Genomic DNA, 20,373 nt, shown 5'->3' with positions numbered 1-20,373 from the left:
TACTTATTCTTGAGAAATAAAAATGAAACTCCTCATGATCATCATATATATATATAATACAAATTTTATTTTGTCTGGTCTACATACCAATTTAATAGCTAAGCTTTTTGGAGGCTTGAACAACAAACAAAATTAGAAGCAGAAAAGAACAATGGTAAAAGAATTAAAGATGGAGGTACATATAGCTTTATATATCTAAAGAAAAACTCAGTGATGAAGTAAAGGATTGTAATATTGATTTTGTGGCCCAAACATTCAAACACTTTACATGAATTTTTATACTTTCCCTCAACTCCACTCTTGTATATATGGTGTTCTTGATTCTTGATTTCTTGATAACTAATACACTACTACTACAAATAAAAAGTGCAACACATACAGATTCAGCTGCACTAGTACAGTTAAGCTAGTTGAACTTCATACCTCTCACATGAATGGATTGTGAAAGGGCAAATTAAAGCATGGAATCAGTGTTATCTTCTCCGTATGGTATCAGCAAGGAGTATAATAAAGTGCAGATATACTCACCAGAATTTTCAAGTAATCCAGGCCAGAATGAAACTGTGAGTTGAATTTCTTCATCTTCTTCTCTTCCTGTTTCCTCCCAATTGCCCAGATTTAAATGCGTGCTCTTGTTCTTGAAGAAAAGCAAGCGCTTTCCCATACTTTTCAGACCTTTCTTCTGCTAGAGCTGCTTTCTCCTTCTCCTTCACCCCAAACAAGAAATGATTATCTTTACGAATTTCACGAGCAGCTCCTTTCGCTTCCTGTTTTACGCGTTTCTTTAACTTCCTTATCTCAGCCCGTTCACGATCTGGGTCATAATCTCTACCCTTAATAAAGCTGCACAATTCAATTCATCATTAGACAACAATCATGTCCATAAATACTACCCGGCCAACATAATGTAATAAGTACTAAGGATTATTACTTGTCTTCAAATTTGGGATTAACCATCTTGATAGGCACAGGCTTTTGCTTCCTCATTCTTAGAGGTTGACGCAGCCTGTGATTTTCCTCAACTTTGTTTTCAATTAGTTGGATAACATTCTTGATTTTCTCCTGTAATATGTCTGGCATATGATTCTGTGCTGCCAGTTCATTCAAAAGCTTTAAGATTGGCATGAATATTTCAGGAAAGGAATTAAATCCTTCATAAATATTAATGAATCCTTGAATGGTCTCCATGATTGCTAAAAGGATGCTAGCCCTGCATACAAGACCTTCCATCAGATATCATTAAAGTCTGGCAGTCCAAGACTCCAAGGTGACAACAGAAGAAATCATATACGTAGAGAAACGATGAACCACAGCATAGCTTCAATGCACACAAATCATATCCGGTCAGATATAAAATTCTAAATTTCTGGTTTAGTAATGTACACCATCAAAAACATGCAACTTCTTGCATGAACACTAAGAATAAATAAAATTTCAAGAATGACATGACAGAGGTCACCTGAATTCATCAGAGTTATAGTAAGGGGAATCAGCCGTTAACTCCATCAGCATAACAAAATTCAAAGCCTTAGTCTCTGTATGCCTACTTCGTATATGAAGAAGAGGCCTTACTCCTTTAATCTCTAAAAGACTATTCAACTGTAGGAAATAAACATGTGACATTAGTACTTCAATTATCTTCAGTTCATGAATAAGAAAACGAAACATTTTCCATCAATAAACAATTTAAAGTAAGTCTCAGTGAGGCAAACCTGAGAGGTATTAGAATGCCTTTGTTTCTTGTCTAATGCTGCTAGCAGCAATGTTTGAATGAATATTATAGCCTCAGGACAATACTTGAGAGAATGTTTAACAACCTGCAAGAGGATTTAGGCAGTTGGTAATTGAAAACTCAGATTGGAAGGGGAAAATTTAAAGAAAATTTATTCTATGATAGAAAGTAGTCCTGATATGATATATGTGCACTTACAGACAGCATCATAGAACATAAGAAAGATCCAACTGCAACGTCTCGGGCACGTGTGATAGGACACCGCGTTAAATACTCCGACATTAATAGTATAGCCGGAGTCATAACAACATGGCGGAAATCAGAGCATGGAAACATCAGAGACCAAAGCCTCAAAAGAAAGAGTGTTTTCATAGAAGGCCAACAGTTTTTCCCTATCATGGAGCAAATCAAGGTCAGAAGAATGTGTATGAGTAGGGAAACTAACATATTATTATTACTTTTTGCATCCTACTATTAACAGAACAACACAATCCAAAGATATCCATTAACACCAACCTTCATTTTTAAGATCTTCGCAGAGCAGCACCCTAGTTCTATGTAAACGTTGGCGAGCACATATGGCTGCAAAATAGGGGATCTCCGCACTCATCTCCATCAATGGCCTTACAAGCGAATTCAAAAACTTCAAATTTAATGGAACTTTATTTGCCAACACCGCAAAATATTGTAATAATATCCCATAGAATACCTGAGGAAAGAAATTGAATTTACCACAAAGATGGATAGTAGAAAAAGTAATAGTTTAAAAGAACAGGAGAAACCACCACTTACTCTTCTCTTTAATTAAACCAGCATTTCATGTACACACACACACACATAGATCTTGTATGGAAACAAAAGATTCACAATATAAGACTTGACTTGTAAAGCAAATAAAAGAGTAAGACAGTTTCATACTTGCATTTTCTTTCGATTTTCAGCAGCAACCTTGATAGCATTGAATGCACGAATTCTACTAATTGCTTCAATTATTTGCTCATCGGAACATTTCTCTAACAATGAAGTAAATTCTTCAAAGCTCTTTGGTGCTTCAATAGTATAAGGAAGTTCAAATTGTTGAGCTGAATGCTGCTTCGAAGGCGATTGAGATTTTTCAGTATCTATTTTATCTTTTTCCTTCCTCTCTGCTTCTATCAAGTTAGAATTTTTTTCAACCTTTGACTCTTTGATTACACCCTCACCAAAATCATCTTCACTGTCCTCTAAATCGGTGCCAACATTCTCATCATCACTCTGTTCCCAGTCTTTTACAGTCTGAGATTTTCCATGTTCATCATCATCATCATCATCATCAATTCCTTCTTCCTCAGGATCATCTTCATCACTCTCTGAATCATTATCAGAAGATTCGTCTTCATTTTCAGAATTATCCTCATTTTCCCTTCTCAAGATTTCATCAATCCACCCCAATTTAGTTTTGGGCTTTTCATCATTGAAGGAGTCACCAAGATCATCCCCAGATATGGGTTTTTTAGCAGATGCATCATTATCATCATGTGCATTGTCATCTTCATCACTGGAGTCATCAGCGGCAATCATCCTCTTCTTTCGTTCCTCCTGAAGATATCCACTTAAATATTTGGATCGTACCAATAACAGAAACATTTTTTTTATCAAGAGAGTGGCAAATTTGAGGGAAATACTAAGGGCCTATTTAGTTACAAGCAAAAAGGTTTCCCATTTCCTCATTTCCAGCATTCTAAAATTTTTCAGGTTTTTTATTTTCATTGATTAACTAAAGTTCTCTAAATAATTTTAGGTATGTAAATATGCCTAAAGAATTTTCAGACTGAGGGACTTAAATGTTAAGATAAGATCAATCTTTTACAAAATTTGCATTTTCTCAGATCTCACGTCAATTATATATTTGAAACATGATAAAGAGAAGGTACAATGCAAGTAGAAAACCATGATTCTTTTAGTAATATACCTCCAATCTTTCCAGGCGCTCTTTCTCTTCTTGCGCAATTTCTTCAGGTGTCTTTGCTAATTCTGATGCTCGAGCACGAACATCCAGTGCCATCTCACTAAGAAGCTTGTCATAACTATCAGGTGTTTCCTACCACAATCAATTCAGTACAGCAATCAATATAGACATTCAATTCAAAATGGCAACAGCATTAATAAAGGAGTTAAAATAAGATAAACTATATTCCAAATTAGATGGAGAATTGGCATGGCGATAATAAAAGAAGTGAAGTGCATAGAGGACAACTATACCTTTTGCAAAGAATCTTTTCTCCAAGATTCAGCCGCTTTACTTTTCTTTTCATTGTCATTTGGAATGCTCTTGTTAACAAGAGCTTTTAGAGCACTAATCTTGTCTGGTTGTGTAAGTGACACCAATGCTTTGGAATGCACCATGGATGTGAAATCTTTGTCCAATTGTTCAACAAACTCCTCATTTTCTTCTTTATCCTTCGCTTTTTGAGCCTAGTAGGAAAAAATTGAAACCAAATTTTAAACTGAAATAGTCAAACTATCCCCTATGCAAATATAATAAAGTGATCAACCATCCCAACCTTGAAGAATTTACTCTTCAAAATGATTTCTTCCATCACTTCTTTCTTGGATTTTTGCCTCTGCAAAAAGATGTCAGACAAAATTATTAGCTGAGTGAACAAGAACAAGTAAAGTCCATCCATCAAATTGGCTAGATTTGAATGCATCTCACATCTTCCTGTCCTTCCACCAGACCACGTTGCATAACCTGTGATCCATGAGAATCAAGTTGTTCCAAGATAGCTGACCTCTCTACGCAGTCAATAGGGAAAAGGAAACAAATTTAAGGTTACTTGAATTTGCATGTAATATATAAGATAGTTTTGTCAGCGCTTTTCAAATGGTACTTCATTATAAAGAAAACCAATATTGGGGACTTACTGTCACCATCATTGAGTCCATCATCTTCATCCTCATCGAATGGTACTTCATCCTCGAAATCATCCCTTCCTCCTGAGAATCCAACATCTAATTCCTCTTCTTCCCCATCCGACAAGTTATACTTGCTTTTTTTCTTCAATTTCAACTACAATTAGAAATGAAAACCTGGGATTAATACCACAGTAATGATTTCCTTCTGTTTTGTAAATAAGATACAAATAACAGAAATAAATTGCAAAACACAAAATCCACTGATTCTTAAATAAATAATCAACTTCTCCTCTGAGCACAACTTGGAGTAGTAGACTACCAGAGAAGTAAAACCTTATTGAGCTACAACTATATTTCCAAAAAAATAAAACATAAAATCAATCAACTTTCAGCACTCATGAACTAAATAAGTATTAAACAGAAGATGTGACTAAAGTTCATGTTTTGCAAGACTAGAACACCAAAAGCATTTACCCTTCGTTCGCGCTGAGACCTGAGAATAGCTTTATCGAACTCCCCAAGCTCTTCATTCTGCTCCCCAATTCTCTTGTCAACAAACACTGAAGACTTCGCACTTTGCTCATACTCCTTCAGCAGCGTATTCTTCCTCTGTTACCAAAAAATAAAGGACAAAATTAGCATAATAAAAAATCAACATCCACACCAATGCATTTGTTAGTAATTCCCAGCTTCTTAGAGTATCCCAGGGAGGGTGTGTGCCAACCAAAAAAAGACCTTTTCTATGGCGAGAGAGCGGGCGAGGCCGATACGGCGTTCTTCTCCTTTGCGTTTCTTGCCGAGGATGTCAAATTTCCGGCGAGACCAGATGGCTTCGAAAGGATTGGGAGCGGGAGCTTTGAGTTTCATGCCTATGGCCTTTGGCCCGGACTTGTTCTTCTTCTTCCGCTTCTTCGCATTGTCGTTCTTTGTAGGATTTGATTTCTTCCCCATGGTTGAAATTCGCTGGAAACTGGAGGAAAGGGAGCTGTCTTGGTGACTATCCCTCTCTGGGAGTTTGGGAGAACAGGGGTTAGGGTTTTAGGATTTTTGGGACGATGATGGAAATTGGGGTTTCACAAAATTAATTAGGATAAGCCCAATTTGGCCTTTAAAATTTCAAAAGCCCATTATTGTTCCCAAGGCAAATTATTTTGTGGACCCCCGGTCCACGTTATATAGTCGTTATATCGTGGACCGCGGTCAAAACGAAGCGCGCTTTTTTTAGTGTGTTAATTACCAACTGAAACTATAGTGTATCTAAACTGACAATAGTGTATATAAATCGACACTGCCTCATGTATTATTTTATATATTATCAAATGAAACTGTAGTTATATCAAAATGATATTGTAATTGTGGTGAAATGAAACTGTAGTGTATATAAAATGAAATTGAGTAACATTTCACATATTTGAGTGTATATTGTGCAATGAAGCTGTAATTATATCAAAATGATCATGTAGTTGTGTGTTAATGAAACTATTGTGTATTTAAAATAAAATTAAATAACATTTTCACATATTTGAGTGTATAAATATCGAATGAAACTATAGTTATATCGAAATGAAACTGTAGTTGTGTTGAACTGAAATTGTAGTGTATACAAAATGAAACTAAATAACAGAGTTACTTTTTCGCGGAACGGCGCGAAACGGGGTGCCATTTCTTTTTATTAAACAAAACGACATCGTTTTGAAGCTCGGTGCATAATCGATTATGCACCGCGGTGCACGATATAATTTGCCCACCTTATAAGGTGGACTCAGATTCAAAAATACACAATTTACATATTGAATATTTACAATCTACCTACTGAATGTTCACAATTTACGTACTAAAAGTTCACAATTTAAATTATAAACATTCAGCATGTAAATTGTGTATTTTGAACCTGGGTCCACATTGCAAAGTGGACCCGATCCATGGTATAACTAATGTGTTCCCAACTAAGATGTTTGGATGTGTGATCGAATCAAATCCAAATAGTTAAAGTTTAAAAATAAATTAGACTCACGAGCTATCAAACTAAGTTTTAATAAGCTCAAATTCGGTTCAATTCATTAATTATTTGGAGTTTTTAACTATTCAAGTTTGAGCTCAAACTCAACTAGATAGTACCTTAATCGAATTCAAGCATTCGCCGAATCAATTTCGAATAGCTCACTAATGGTGTGTTTGGTTCATGAAATAGGTCGGGAATAGAATACCGTTTCCGAGAATCGACCTATTTCATTGTTTGTTTTGTCATTTTATTCAAGGTAATAGCGTTCGCGGGAATGAGCTATTCCCTTTGCAGGTGGAATAGTCATTCCTAGGGGACCCCTGGTATTAGCTATTCCCAAGTATTTGGGAATAACTTTAGTACTATAATACCAAAAATACCCTACCATCGCCACCACTGCCGTCGTCTCCACCACCACCCCACCACCGCCACCACCACCACCATCGCCACCGCCACCACCACCTCCACTGCCACCACCGCCACCACAACTACCACCGCCACCACCACCACCACATATTTTTATGAGGGTATTTATGTCTTTTGAAACATATTTCATTCTATTCCTTAAACCAACCAAACACTGTAATATAATTCCTAAAGTCTATTCCTTCCGCGAACCAAACAATAGAATATAATTCATATTTTATTCCTTGCCTATTCCATTCCATATGGAATAGCATTCCTGTTACCTCAAAATTCATTATGTGAACCAAACGTGTTGTAATAGTTTAACCCATTTGTATCCCAATCCCCAACATTATTGAGAGTAGAGACCTAAAAGCTAGCTAGTGATTAACGGGAAGGAATCAAGTGCAGGTGGTGCTTTTCGTGCTGTTGTGTGGGTGGACTCACATTAAGCATTACACTAGCGCACTTTAAGTACACAACACACGGACATTAAACACACAAACAAAATACATTCAGAACACAAACTCACGCACCTTAAGCACAAAAGTCACACATCTTAAGCACAACCATCATGCACCTTAAGCACAAAACTCACGCACCTTAAGCACAAAAAAACACGCACCTTAAGTTTTAACAACAACTCACATTAAATACACACTCACGCACATTAAGTACAAAACTCACGCACCTTAAGCACAAGACTCACGCACCTTAAGCACAAAATTCACTCACATTAAGCACAAAAATCACGCACATTAAGCACAAAACTCATGCACTTTAAAGTTTCAACAACAACTCACATTAAGTACATACTCATGCACATTAATCACAAAACTCACGCACCTTCGGCACAAGACTCATGCACCTTAAGTACAAAACTCACGCACATTAAGCATTACACACTCACGCACATTAAACACAAATCTCACGCACTTTAGCACAAGACTCATGCACATTAAGTACAAAACTCACGCACATTAATCTGCCACACAACCGCACGGGAGACATTTACCCGCAACTGGAATTTAATTCAGTGATTAAAAATGCTCAATACATTGTTTTTTTTGTTTTTTTTTTTTTTTTTTGAGAACTCAATATATTGTTCATATCCATCATTTTTTCCCCGTTAGAATAAGTATACCTAAAACCATTTACAACTAACTACAATACAAAATGCATTGTTTGGTTGGCAATACAATACTATTTTAATCATTATTTCTTATTGTAATTATTATTATAATTATTATTATAATAATAATTTACAACTCCAACGATCAATTCAATATGCAAATAAAAAGAACAAATAATAGCACTTAATGACTAAATAAATTAATTATTATCATATTCATAGAAAAACAAATTGTTATACATATTGACTTACCTCAAGTTATAACAATCTCATATTGGACTTGCATATTTTGGATGATCCTTTTGAAAACTTCATATGTTGTTGATGGATGATCTTGTGACTGTCACGAGATTCAAATTTTTATAGTATTTCTTAACTTATTGTACTTTGATGTTGTTTCTTTTTATCTTTTTCGTATAAATAAATTAATTAGACACTCAAAAAATCATATTTTGTACGAAGTAAAATTTAATTTTAAGAGTTTGTTGGTCTCATCATCGGTTAGGTTAAAGTCCTTCAAAAGATGAAATTATGCTATATACATATAAAGGAAAGTGGTTGCTATTTTGACTCATGGGAATAATAATAGTGATTTAAAGTATGGTGTCCAAATAAAGGTGATCATGTTAGTTTAGTTAAAATAGAAAATCATGCAAAAAAGGGCAATATAAAGTTAGAGAAGCAAATTATTGGCAATATAAAGTTAGGCACTATGACTTTTGCACATTTAGAAAAATGAGTTTCCCCAATCCTTACCAAACAGGGGTCCCATCTTGGCTTTGTTATATATATATATATATATATATATATATATAATTTATGTGTGTATATAAAATGTTGATTTCTACTTTATAAAAATTAATATATATATATATATATATATATATATATATATATATATATATATATATATATATATAATTTATGTGTGTATATAAAATGTTGATTTCTACTTTATAAAAATTAAAAACCCAATACTTTGAGGTAAGCTTTTGATTTGTAGTATAAGAGAAGCAACTAGGAAGTGGAAAATTCAAAAGCAAAATATTTTGTGTATATATTTGAATAAATTAAAGCGTTTAAGAAAGAGTGATCGATCAAATTATTATTATTTTTAATTATAATAAGTAATCACATTAAATATCAAATATATAATGCTAGTGGGGTGGGGATGGGGAAGGGGCTATTATTAGGGATTGTACATAGAAAGAATTGCGTGGTGAGTTTTTATTTGTTTTTAGGATAAGGATATTTGATAATTTCTTAATTAAGTTGTGAGGTTAGTGGGTTGTGTTTGGCAAAAGAAAAGCTTATATATAGTGTTTTTTGGGTGGAATTTAATTCATAATCGACGGTGAGGAGGGAGACTAGAATTTTTGGTTGATTGTAGAAGATTGGTGGTGTAATGTTGGGTTGTTTGGTTTCTCTCATACATGACGAGAGGGTAATAAATGTATAGATCACTTAGCAAAAGTAAATTAAAGAATTGGTACGTTCTTAGAAAAAGGTATAATAGGCTTGATTGTCCACCGGAAAGCATTAAACATCTTTTAAGTTTGAAAATCATAGCTAGGAACAGACTTTGTTGCATTAAATTACAACCTAATTGTATGTGTTTGTTGGTATTTCTACTGCTTAGCTTTGTGAATATTAATGTCTATATATGTGTACTAAAAAAAACATAATAATTTACGAATAATATATGTATATATATATCCTCAGATTGATTCAATTGAACCCTAACCTAAGATCAAAGACCCTCTGTTTGCCAATTCTTCCACCTAATTCTACATTAAATATATATAGCTTGATAGACAAAAGAAATGTCATGAAATTTTTTACCAAAAGCATATATAAAATAAAAGCATCACATAAGTTAAATAGTATATCAGAAGAAATTAAACTAACTACTGATCCTCATCATCCCATTCCAGAATCCAGATTATACATACACTTTACAACATGCATGTGTCTTCACTTTTTCAGACTTTGTCCCCAGAAAGTTGATGGAGCATGTGCACCCATTAGACCACTGTTCCATTCACAGGGAGCCTATGGTCTTCAAGGAACATCTTTGCCATGATATATGCTCGATGGATAATAATAATGTTTTACATTCTTCCATTATATATATATTCTTTTACTTATTTGTTTATTGCTTTGAGTTTAGGGGATAGTTAAAGAAAAGGGATGTTTGGTAAATAGTTGTTAGCTGATTGGGTTAGTTCTTTTAAAATGCTGAACCCCAACTCTAAGGGCCCCACACCCCGGCCCGACAGAGCATTTGGGAGGACTCAACTGAACATGAACCATAGAGGCTAGACCGGTGCTTACTGCACATGAACCATAGAGGCTAGACCGGTGCTTACTGCGCACAAGGAGTCCCCCTCACTTTGAGAGGTTGCTCCCACACTGCCGCTGGTGAGACTTGATCCTTGGTCATTTTTCCAAAATTTCACCTCTATGACCAGTTGAGCTACCCATGCGGGCAGCTGATTGGGTTAGTGGTTTGACTAGTTGTTAGCATTAACTAATTGTAGGAAGATGTTTGATAAATTAGCTGTTAACTTATAACTGATTACATGCAAAATAACTTTTATAAAAAAACTGCTTTAATTTGAGCATCCTTTTGGAGCAAACATTTTAGTATCAATTCAACCCCTTCTCATTTTAATACCAATCATATATGTGCTATGTTTTTTTGTTTACAACAAGAAGAAACTATATGTAATAGAGCAAATATATATTATCCCACTCAATTAAATGAAACTAGCAACTAATTAATCCAATAATATAATAATATATAGAGTTCATGCCAAAAGCCAGAAATCTTTTTGCCTTTTAGTGGTGATCAAGTAACCCCCAAGCTTCTTGCTTTTCCTCCTCACCGCTATGGCCATGCATGTAGCATTCTGTATGCAATACTCCACCACGCCGCCGCCGCCAACGCCGGCCGCCACCCGATTCCCCGCCCACATCATCACCAGCCGCCACGTCGTGGAACGTTTCTTCTGTCCCAAAACCAGCAGCGCCACCCCTTGCCTCCTTGCCTCCTCCACTATCGCCGGACCTTTTTCCTTTCCTTCTGCTATTGCTACCTCAACTTCTACCTATCAATCAAATTAAACCACCCACAAACTAGATTAATTTTTTTTTAATATATAATTGATCGAATTCAAAGAAATACATGTTTATATATGAAATTTTCGCACCTCTGGTCTCTTTAGTTTGCAAGTATTTTTCATGGATGAAAGAAATTCAGAGATTCTTGGACTTATTTCATTGCTATGCTCTTGACCTGCATGCCAAAAGTGAAATTAAAATTAGTGTTTTTAGTCCATTAAAATTAGTATTTTTTTTTTTGGTGAAGAAGGAAACTCGCAGTCGCAACCACTATATATTAGGTAAACCCTGTCTTGTGACCCTGATCAGCAAAGGATCACTCGAGCTTGTACATTAGGTAAACCCCACCTTATGACTCTAGTCAACAAAAGAACAGATAAATCACTGGCTCAAACTAAGAATGTGATGAATAGGTCACTTTTACTGAAAGTCAAACTTAGAAACTTATGATACTGAGTATCGGGTATTTGGTACATCTTTAAGATTTTAAATGATGTCCCGAAAACTAAGGACCAAATTTGCAACTTTGTTAAGACACCAATGACTAAATCTATACCGTAATTAAATATCTGAGGGAATAAATCATACCTCAAAAATAAAATATAAGCAAATTAATTGAAGGAAGAATATGCAAATCAAACCTTGTTTGGAAGAAGGTTTGGACCGTTTGGTTACATAAAGAAGGACCACAACATCTTGGCTCTGAACAGTGTGGGTGAGTGCCCATTGCAATGCATTCTTAGCTTCAAGGCTTGAATCAACCAAAATCATGATTTTTCGGCCCGGAAACTTGACGGTGGCGTCTCCAGAATTCTTCTTCTTCTCTTCCTCCTCCTCATCAACACCACCACCACCCCACCCTTTAACTACCCTTCTCTCTTCTTCATCATCATCTTCATTCTTGGTGGTACCATGATGTTTTGCATGATTCTTGATTGGTGAAAACCGGATTTGTACATGAGGCCTAATTCTATTCAAGCAAAAGCTTGGAATTGCAATGGTGGCACCAATTCTACCCATGACACTTCTAAGGATCCAAGAATAATGCACCACAAAAGCTTAGAATTGTGAATGGAACTTTAGAAAATGTGTTCTTATAGGGAGGAAAAAGTGGGGATAATCATGATGGTTTATGAGAAGGAAAAAAAATAAGAAGAAGAAATGATTAAGGTAACAAAGCAAAAGAGCTTCTAGTATGATGGTATATATATGACCAATTATAGAGGGGCCTACTAATTTTTAATGTGAGTAGGACATAACTCATAACTATCAATGATGTATTATCGCCTTGTGACTCTAGCAGTCAAATGGCCACAAGGCAGTAAATCAGTATAAGTTATTCATAGCTTATTGGTTCAAATAAAAAAGACCAATAAATCAGTCCCTTTGAAGTAGAACTTAATTGTAACATTTTTATTTTTATTTTTTATTAATGATTTGTTGGCTTTGCCACTAATTAGTTAATTTTAGTTGAGAGTGGGTCTGTAGCTGAACGTGGGTGTCATGAATGTTTATGAAGGGGCATCATTGGGCCATTCTTGATTCTTAAGATTATAAAGGTAACAGCTGTTGGATTTGGAGACTTTAGCATCATCAGCGGCCATGGAATCTTTTGTTTTCAAGACTCAAATTAAAAGAAAAAAAGGATGAAAACTTTATTAGTTGAGTTGACAAGGAATAAAATATATAGGTATATGTAAAATTGATAAAGTTATATCATATTATGTTTATGTTAAGATTGTATAAATTAAACATTCTAATTACTAAATATGGAAGGCTATCATAATAATATTATTTGTGTTTAAGAGTAAAATCCACCCAAAAAATTAACTTAATAGGTTGGAGAACGACCTTTTGAATTTAATTCTGAGATCATAAGATCGAATTTACTAGTTCCAATCCCACCGCTCTCCCAAGAGTCTTACAAAACCCAAACAATGGACTTGAAAGTTTATACTTGAGCCAATAATGTTTGAAATAACACTCAGATTATGTGTATACAGTTAAAAGATTATGTGCGCGTAAATTAATTTATTTACATATACATAATTTATTAACTAAATATACACAACACGCTGACTGCAAATACATAATTTTTAAATCAAAGTCTACAATACAATGTAGACCCTTGTTTAAGGTATAATACTGGCATGGGGTCAATCACTCAATCCAATGAGTCAAGCCCAATAAACAGCATGGTCCAATAATCCTTGTTGCCCAAAAAACGGAATCCTTAAGCTAGAGAATCAATAATGGCAAATTATGTTGTGCAACCGTGTGCACCATGTATGATGCATACGAAATTGAATCTATAATTTATATACTATAGATCCATAATTTTTATACTATAGATTCATAATTATTGAACTTTATATTCACAATTACAAAACTCTATGTTCATAATTTTCATTGTTCATATTCCCAATTGTTGAACTCTGTATTCACAAATCATTGAACTATATGTTCATAATTTGATAACTATACAGTATAGAAATTATAAATTTATAGTATAGAAATTATGAATCTATAGTATAAAAATTATGGATCAATTCCGTGTGCATCTTACATGGTGCACACGGTTGCACAACATAACGCTCCATCAATAATGGCAAATTATGCTCTGGAACCGCAAAATGGACACGATTCCAAAACAGCATCGTTTTGGTGGAAAACAGCACCGTGTCAATTAAAAAATAATTGCTTTCTTTCGCTGTTAACGGCGTTTTTCTTCAGATTCGGCAGTTTCCTTCCCAAACTCTCTGTTCACAAATATAGAAGTGTATGTTCATAATTACTGAACTCTATGTTCACAATTATAGAACTATATGTTCATAATTTTTGAACTCTAGAAGTCTATGTTCATAATCACTGAACTCTATGTTCATAATTTTTGAACTTCATATTCAGAATTATTGAACTCTATATTCACAATTACATAACTATATCTTCATAATTGTATAAATTCTATGTTCATAATTTTTGAACTCTATATTCATAATTCTTGAACTTTATATTCACAACTGCAGAACTCTATATACACATTTATGTAATAGTACGTATATTTACAATTTTTAATGTCGCTGAATTCTTTTGACAAAAAAAAAAAAAAAATCTGATTGGTGAAGGAAAAACAGTGCCACTAACAGCAAAACGGCATCGTATTGGAGTCCATAGCATAAGTGCATAACAGTACATCAATAATAGTCACGACATATCATTAAACAATCAATTAAGAAGGCAAAACTAATAATATACACCATAAGGTTCAAATGTCACAAACATCATCAGGAACTCCGAAGAGTTGTTGTGTCTTAATTATTTAGTTTCACTTACAGCACAGTACTTGAATATATAGGGTAGTTACCCAGAACACGGAGGGCAGATGAAATCATTAATAATAACATACTTAATTAGTACTATATATAATATATTTTATATATAGATTCATTGGTTCATGAAGCAAAGCATCCAAGATGGCATGGAGGATAGAGTGAATCAAGATTAAGGTCTAGGTCATTGTTGTTCCTCCTTGCTTCATCTGCTGCTTCTCCTCCTTGGTAGCTCCCCCTACACCCGTCACCGTATAATCGTGTTAATTACTGATACCCTTTTAAAATCAAGTGAAACTTTTGCGTTAATAATGTCATACAAAAGTTACATGGGAGAGAAAAATGGTAGAATGTAATTAATGTCAGTAAAATTAAAGAATAGTAATTTAAAGTTCAAACTTATCTGGACCACACAGTTAGCTAGGATAAGTTGGGGACCACAATTAGGTTGAGTTAGTTGGGTACAAACCCACTTTGTACAATGTGAGCCGGTCAATATTGTAAAAATGCACAAGCTAAGGGCAAAACCTAACCAATATTTTACCAATTAAGGATAATTTCCCATTACAACAAACTTGCCTAAAGACCACAAGGGTAGAATATTATTGTCTTTTAGGTGAAATAGTAAAACCAAGCGCATTGGTTGCAATTCATTGGTATATGTCAAAATCAAACGCTTACTACTACACAAAAAACTATAGCTATTAGCAAAAACACAATTTTATTTTGCAGTCAGACGTTTGAATGGCAGAATGTTGGACTCAGCTCTCTGAGCCGTCGCCCAACAGTTTACGAGACAAAGACAACGACTTTACAACACGGTTACAAATCCCACAATGGCAAAAGTAGGGGTTAATATAATCATTCTTCCAAAAGGTTGAACCCCGTTGAACCCCAACCCCCAAGGGCCCCCCACACTCCGACCCGACAGAGCATTTAGGAGGATGTAAATCATGGTAACTCAACTGAACATGAACCACAGAGGCTACACTTTTGCTCAGGGTTAATATAATCATGCTCCATATATATGTTGTGAATTTAGAGAGACAAAACAAGAAATGTATGTATATATGTTGCTTACCCAATGTTTAAGCCTGGAAGAGATGGCTGTTGAAAGAGGAAGGATGATGAGCCAGGAGGGACTTGATGATTTTGCTGCTCCCATGGTGCCTGTGGTTGTGCTGCCGCTGCTGCTGCAGCACTCTTCTCCTTCTCCTTGATCTAACCACACACAAATTAAGTTGCAAAAATCATCAAAATCTTAAACAATTTCCCTTTGAAACCAAACAAGAAACAAGACATATAACAATAACATATATATATCAACCTCACCTTCTTTGCTAGCATGTTATTTTCCTCGCGAATCGCCCTTTCCTGTCAAAGAAAACGACATAACTATCAACCCAATCACCATTTTCTCCGGTTACAAAACACACATTATAATGTGGATGGTTAACTATTATATTCTAGGTTCTGGAGAAAGGAAAACTGAGAATATGTTTACTCAAGTAATGGGCATAAGTACCTTTTTTTGAAGCTCAGAAAGCGATTCGTACAGCAATTGGTTCTGCAGTGCATTTGAATTGAGTAAGGGCATGCAATGTATATGGCAGAAAAAGAACATGAATTGAAGTGTAAAAAAACATATATATATATATCATACTCTTCTGGATCGAATTAGTTTAAGAGAAGAATCAAGTTGCTGCTCCAAATTCTGCAGATCTTTCAAGCTCAATGTGTCAAGATCTTCTCCCATGTAGTGCCTGCAGAATCAGGGTTCATAAGAATCAAACATTAATAGCAACCAGACACGATCCAAAGCATGTTGGCAAAAACACAGGATCGAGCCTTAATAGTCGCAATGTTGGAGCTACACCCAATGTAAGGCGCTCCTTGTAAGCACCAGACACTGATCCTTTCCGCTTAATAAAACACTGATTCATCTTGATTTACTCTTCGACTATCTTATCAGGCCGTGATGTGGGCCCTAGGATTGAAGAAATTTTGCCTTTATGTGGGCAAGACATTATCCAAAGTGGTGTCATTTCGGACAGTACTAAACAAATTCCAAGAACCTCGGAGCATGTTCTTACTTGTGATTCCTTTTCAGAAGCTCAACCTTGGCCTTCAGCTTAGCGTATTCCAACGTCCAATTTTCCTGCAAAATGGGTTTAGTACACACACAAATAACCCATCAAAGAAATCTAAGAAACATTTATGTTTCAGCAATAATAAGTTTGGTTAAATCATATATATATATATATATATATATATATATATATATATATATATATATATATATATATATATATATATATATATATATATATATTACTTGCATACCGATGATTCAGAGTTATTAGCAAGCAAGCGTCTCTCTGCGTATGAATATCGTTCATATCGCTCCAGAATCTTCTCCATGCTGCCATTACAGGGAGCTTATAATCAGCATCAATGGCAGTTTGTATACAAGAAAATATTTACTTTTACTACATTGCTTGTATATACTCTTTATTTTTGAACTTTAGAAGTGTACTGTCCATTATTGACTACATCGTTATCTAAACCAACAACTTCAAATATTCATCATATAATTAAGCCTATACTTGTATATATTAACCAAGTATTTTGCCCTTTATACATATATATATGGAACAAGTTCCATAATCAGGTGAGAACCAACCTTAACCTGCGAACTTGTGAAGGATTGGACCGCACTTACTACGTGATTGCACCACAATCGGATACGATTGCACTGCAAGGTCTTTTAGGCAAGTCTGGGAGCCGTGGAAGTGCAATCATATAACCGTTGCGGTGCAATACTTCACAAGTTCGCAATTCGCAAGTTAAGGTTGATTCTCACCTGATTAGAAATCTATGGAACATTATATTAAACATAATTGAAAACCTAGGAGAACACTTACTAGGTTCTACTTGGTTTATTATCACCAAATAATGTTTCATATTGGCTATCTAATTAAGTATCTCAATGACATAAGTTAAGAAAATGGATTACTAATTAATGATAACCAAGAGTGACACAAGGCTAAAAACACTATGAATGTATAACAATTCACCGAATAAGTGATCAATTATTTAACTCTTTATTTCACAAGCTAAAACCCGAAAAGCTACTCTTAATAACATGTTAGAAACTAGTTGCATTGCAAAACCTAATAGTATTCTTTAGCAAGATGTTAATCAATACATTCAAACAACTTCAAGATAATACCCTTTGGTCATTAACCTCTTCTTCATCAATACATCAAACTTTTAATTAACCTTTGAATCATCAATATATGAAGCTTTTATTTACTCAACCTGTCCGGTCACCACCACCACCACCACCATCATCATAGCTTTACTTTTCCACAAAATAAATTAAACACAAATAAAATAATAAAAATTTAACCAGGCCAACACTAACCAAATATACCATTTCATATATGCTTGGAATACATACATAGATACATACAGACAATGCATGTATGTATGTGTGTGTGTGTATATATATGTATGTATGTATATATGAATTAACTATGATAAATTACAAGAACCTAAGAAAACTTTCTTCAATGGTTTCCAAAAAAAAAAAAAAAAAAAAAAAAAAAAAACTTTCTTCAAAAGGGGTAAAGTTACAGTAACTTTTAGATCCACCTTAATTAGCTTAACTAATTGTAGTAAAGAAATACAAAACATTAATTGTTGCTAAAGAAACACAGAAATCTTTACCCTTATCCTTCATCAAAATCTGAATATTTCTCAATATAATCAAACACTATATATATATACTCCTCAAACATATAAAAACTTAATTCTACAAGCAAATTAAACCTAAACCTAAGCTACCATAGATATGAAATCAGCTGTGAAAGAAAGAAAACATAAAAGAAAGAGGGAAATGATGATGAATGACAATTAAACAAGAAAGCCATGGAATGAGAAAAGAGAGGTTTTCCCAGATAGATGTGTCATGAAAGTGGAAACCCTAGCTGTGGGAAAGAAAGGAAAGTCCTAAAAATCTATTTAAAAAAAAAAAAAATCATGGATATATATCTATGCACATATACATACAAGTTAAGGTTGTAATGGGTTACCAGGAATCAGTTGAGTATTCAAAAAGCTTTCCCTTATGGGAGAAGACAATCAAGCCCACTTCTGCATCACAGAGCACAGAGATTTCATGAGCTTTCTTCACCAATCCACCTCTCCTCTTTGAGAACGTAACTTGTCTGTTTATCTTATTCTCTATCCTCTTCAGTTCCACCTTTCCTCTCCCCATCTCTCTCTCTCTCTCTCTCTCTTCTTTCTCTCTCTACCTTATGGGATTTTTTTTCTTTTCCTCTCTTATCTCAAGCCCAGCAGCTGCCCACAATCCTCAGCCAGACAACCTAAAAATAGAAACCCTGGGATTTATTAGTACTAATCATGGTGTAAAGTTGGATTAAAATATTCAAATTAATAAATTAAAAAACAAAGAAAAGAAAAGACAAGTTTTACTTTTTTATTTTTACTTTTTTTTTTTATTTACATGGAATTAACAAAAAACCCATTTCTTGGTTTCCCATTTTCTGATGAGTACCTGAGGTGATCAAGATTGAGTTGATTTAAGAAAAGAAGAGAGGTAGCTAGGTTGTCGGAAAAGGCTGTACGATAAATACTATGAGAGATTGTTTATGCAGATGTATTTGCTTGGCATTTTTAGACTTCATTACTATATTTGATGATAGTATTCGTTTTGAAGAATTTGTGTGTTTATTACTTTATTGTCATATCAAGGTCATTACACAAAAATTATGATTAGTAGCGAATAAGAAAATTTTTTGTAGCAATTATCTCCATGTTGCTAGACTTATCAACCCTTCGAGCCTCTGTCCAACATTTATAAACTCATTATTTTAATTAAAACAATACAAATCCATCAAACAAATTTTATATTCAATTGAAGTGTACGGAACTTGGGAATTTTTAATTTATTTTTTTTGGGTATTCAATTTGACTAAATATTAAAATGTATAATACTCTCTTTTGTCCAACAATCCTCTCCTAGTACTTGTGGTCATTGCACATTTCGATGATAAAATGTTAAACTTGAGCAGTTGAGCCACCAAATTTGAGCCAACATGGGGTTTTAATTCCATTTTAGATGATTCAATAGAAAAAATGTTATTTTTCTCATAATTTTACATGATTTAATCCTGATATATCATTATTTTTGCTGAAAACAATAGAAAATTGGCACTGTCTGTTGAGTCATTGAGTCATGATTTACATACTCTCAAATACTCTGTCGGACTGGAGTATGATGAGCGCTAGGAGTTAGAGATTCAACCGTTTAGGAGAAAAAGAAAACAATATAAAATTTATTCATATTTATTGATTACATGTAAATGTTTTTGCTAATTGACTAATCAATCAAATAATGGAATATCATAAAAATAAGTATGTAATAAAATAATTACAAGTAAAAATTGAAAGGCTTTAAAGTTTAAACTGGCCCTGCCATGGTCAAAGGATACAAACATCAATTTTAGTCAAACAATTAGCCAATATTTTAAATTATCTAAGATTTGTTATGATATATTCAAACATCAAGTAATTAATTTGGTGTATCAGTCAGTAATGTCAAATCGAGAAAAAAATTCCAAATAAAAGAAGTATGGGTGGATCTATATTTGTATCATTTCGAAAAGTATAGTAGCAATAGAACTACTTGTTTATTCATTTTTTTACCTAGCTATATATAAACAAGTAT

The 20,373-nt window shown here is 34.1% G+C and overlaps 3 protein-coding genes across 5 annotated transcripts; all 3 read right to left on the bottom strand.

Annotated features, from left to right (window-relative positions):
* Positions 1-211: 211 nt before the first annotated feature.
* LOC109175718 (nucleolar protein 14) lies at positions 212-5,685 on the bottom strand. Of its 3 annotated transcripts, XR_002053309.1 has the most exons (15): positions 5,363-5,684; positions 5,102-5,236; positions 4,637-4,781; positions 4,428-4,507; positions 4,276-4,335; positions 3,974-4,186; positions 3,684-3,812; positions 2,651-3,310; positions 2,249-2,441; positions 1,931-2,124; positions 1,713-1,817; positions 1,460-1,599; positions 932-1,210; positions 522-843; positions 212-422 (listed from the first exon to the last, which is right to left on the bottom strand). XR_002053309.1 is itself a non-coding variant. In XM_019325055.1 (14 exons), exons 1-14 carry the CDS (start codon positions 5,576-5,578, stop codon positions 579-581), a joined length of 2,814 nt encoding a protein of 937 aa, XP_019180600.1. In that variant the 5' UTR covers positions 5,579-5,684; the 3' UTR covers positions 212-578. The 3 variants fall into 3 exon arrangements, 2 of the variants coding, with proteins under 2 accessions (XP_019180600.1, XP_019180601.1); XM_019325055.1 differs by having other exon boundaries at positions 212-843; XM_019325056.1 differs by lacking the exons at positions 212-422; positions 522-843; positions 932-1,210 and adding an exon at positions 1,259-1,403 and having other exon boundaries at positions 1,437-1,599; positions 5,363-5,685.
* Positions 5,686-10,811: 5,126 nt separating this feature from the next.
* LOC109175727 (universal stress protein PHOS32) lies at positions 10,812-12,408 on the bottom strand. The gene is made up of 3 exons (XM_019325070.1): positions 11,931-12,408; positions 11,379-11,464; positions 10,812-11,276 (listed from the first exon to the last, which is right to left on the bottom strand). The coding sequence occupies exons 1-3, from the start codon at positions 12,307-12,309 to the stop codon at positions 10,977-10,979; spliced, it is 765 nt and encodes a 254-aa protein (XP_019180615.1). The 5' UTR covers positions 12,310-12,408; the 3' UTR covers positions 10,812-10,976.
* Positions 12,409-14,501: 2,093 nt separating this feature from the next.
* Positions 14,502-19,009, bottom strand: LOC109175726 (truncated transcription factor CAULIFLOWER A-like). The gene is made up of 8 exons (XM_019325069.1): positions 18,716-19,009; positions 16,962-17,040; positions 16,712-16,776; positions 16,282-16,381; positions 16,144-16,185; positions 15,951-15,992; positions 15,700-15,839; positions 14,502-14,856 (listed from the first exon to the last, which is right to left on the bottom strand). The coding sequence occupies exons 1-8, from the start codon at positions 18,898-18,900 to the stop codon at positions 14,742-14,744; spliced, it is 768 nt and encodes a 255-aa protein (XP_019180614.1). The 5' UTR covers positions 18,901-19,009; the 3' UTR covers positions 14,502-14,741.
* Positions 19,010-20,373: the final 1,364 nt, after the last annotated feature.

The sequence above is a fragment of the Ipomoea nil genome, unplaced genomic scaffold (assembly GCF_001879475.1).
Source record: "Ipomoea nil cultivar Tokyo-kokei standard unplaced genomic scaffold, Asagao_1.1 scaffold0688, whole genome shotgun sequence".
Classification (NCBI taxonomy): Eukaryota; Viridiplantae; Streptophyta; class Magnoliopsida; order Solanales; family Convolvulaceae; genus Ipomoea; species Ipomoea nil.
This window is presented reverse-complemented; position numbering and strand designations above follow the sequence as displayed.

Excerpts from the sequence above, each read along its gene's own strand:
- LOC109175726 (XM_019325069.1), bottom strand. The coding sequence starts at position 18,900 with ATGGGGAGAGGAAAGGTGGAACTGAAGAGGATAGAGAATAAGATAAAC. Across the intron at positions 17,041-18,715 it reads GAATACTCAACTGATTCCTG|CATGGAGAAGATTCTGGAGC; the intron begins GTAACCCATTAC and ends CTGTAATGGCAG. Across the intron at positions 16,382-16,711 it reads CTTCTGAAAAGGAATCACAA|GCACTACATGGGAGAAGATC; the intron begins GTAAGAACATGC and ends CTGATTCTGCAG.
- LOC109175727 (XM_019325070.1), bottom strand. The coding sequence starts at position 12,309 with ATGGGTAGAATTGGTGCCACCATTGCAATTCCAAGCTTTTGCTTGAAT. Across the intron at positions 11,465-11,930 it reads CAAACCTTCTTCCAAACAAG|GTCAAGAGCATAGCAATGAA; the intron begins GTTTGATTTGCA and ends TTTGGCATGCAG. Across the intron at positions 11,277-11,378 it reads GCAAACTAAAGAGACCAGAG|GTAGAAGTTGAGGTAGCAAT; the intron begins GTGCGAAAATTT and ends TTTGATTGATAG.
- LOC109175718 (XM_019325055.1), bottom strand. The coding sequence starts at position 5,578 with ATGGGGAAGAAATCAAATCCTACAAAGAACGACAATGCGAAGAAGCGG. Across the intron at positions 3,813-3,973 it reads GAAAAGATTCTTTGCAAAAG|GAAACACCTGATAGTTATGA; the intron begins GTATAGTTGTCC and ends TGATTGTGGTAG. Across the intron at positions 2,125-2,248 it reads CGAAGATCTTAAAAATGAAG|GGAAAAACTGTTGGCCTTCT; the intron begins GTTGGTGTTAAT and ends GCTCCATGATAG.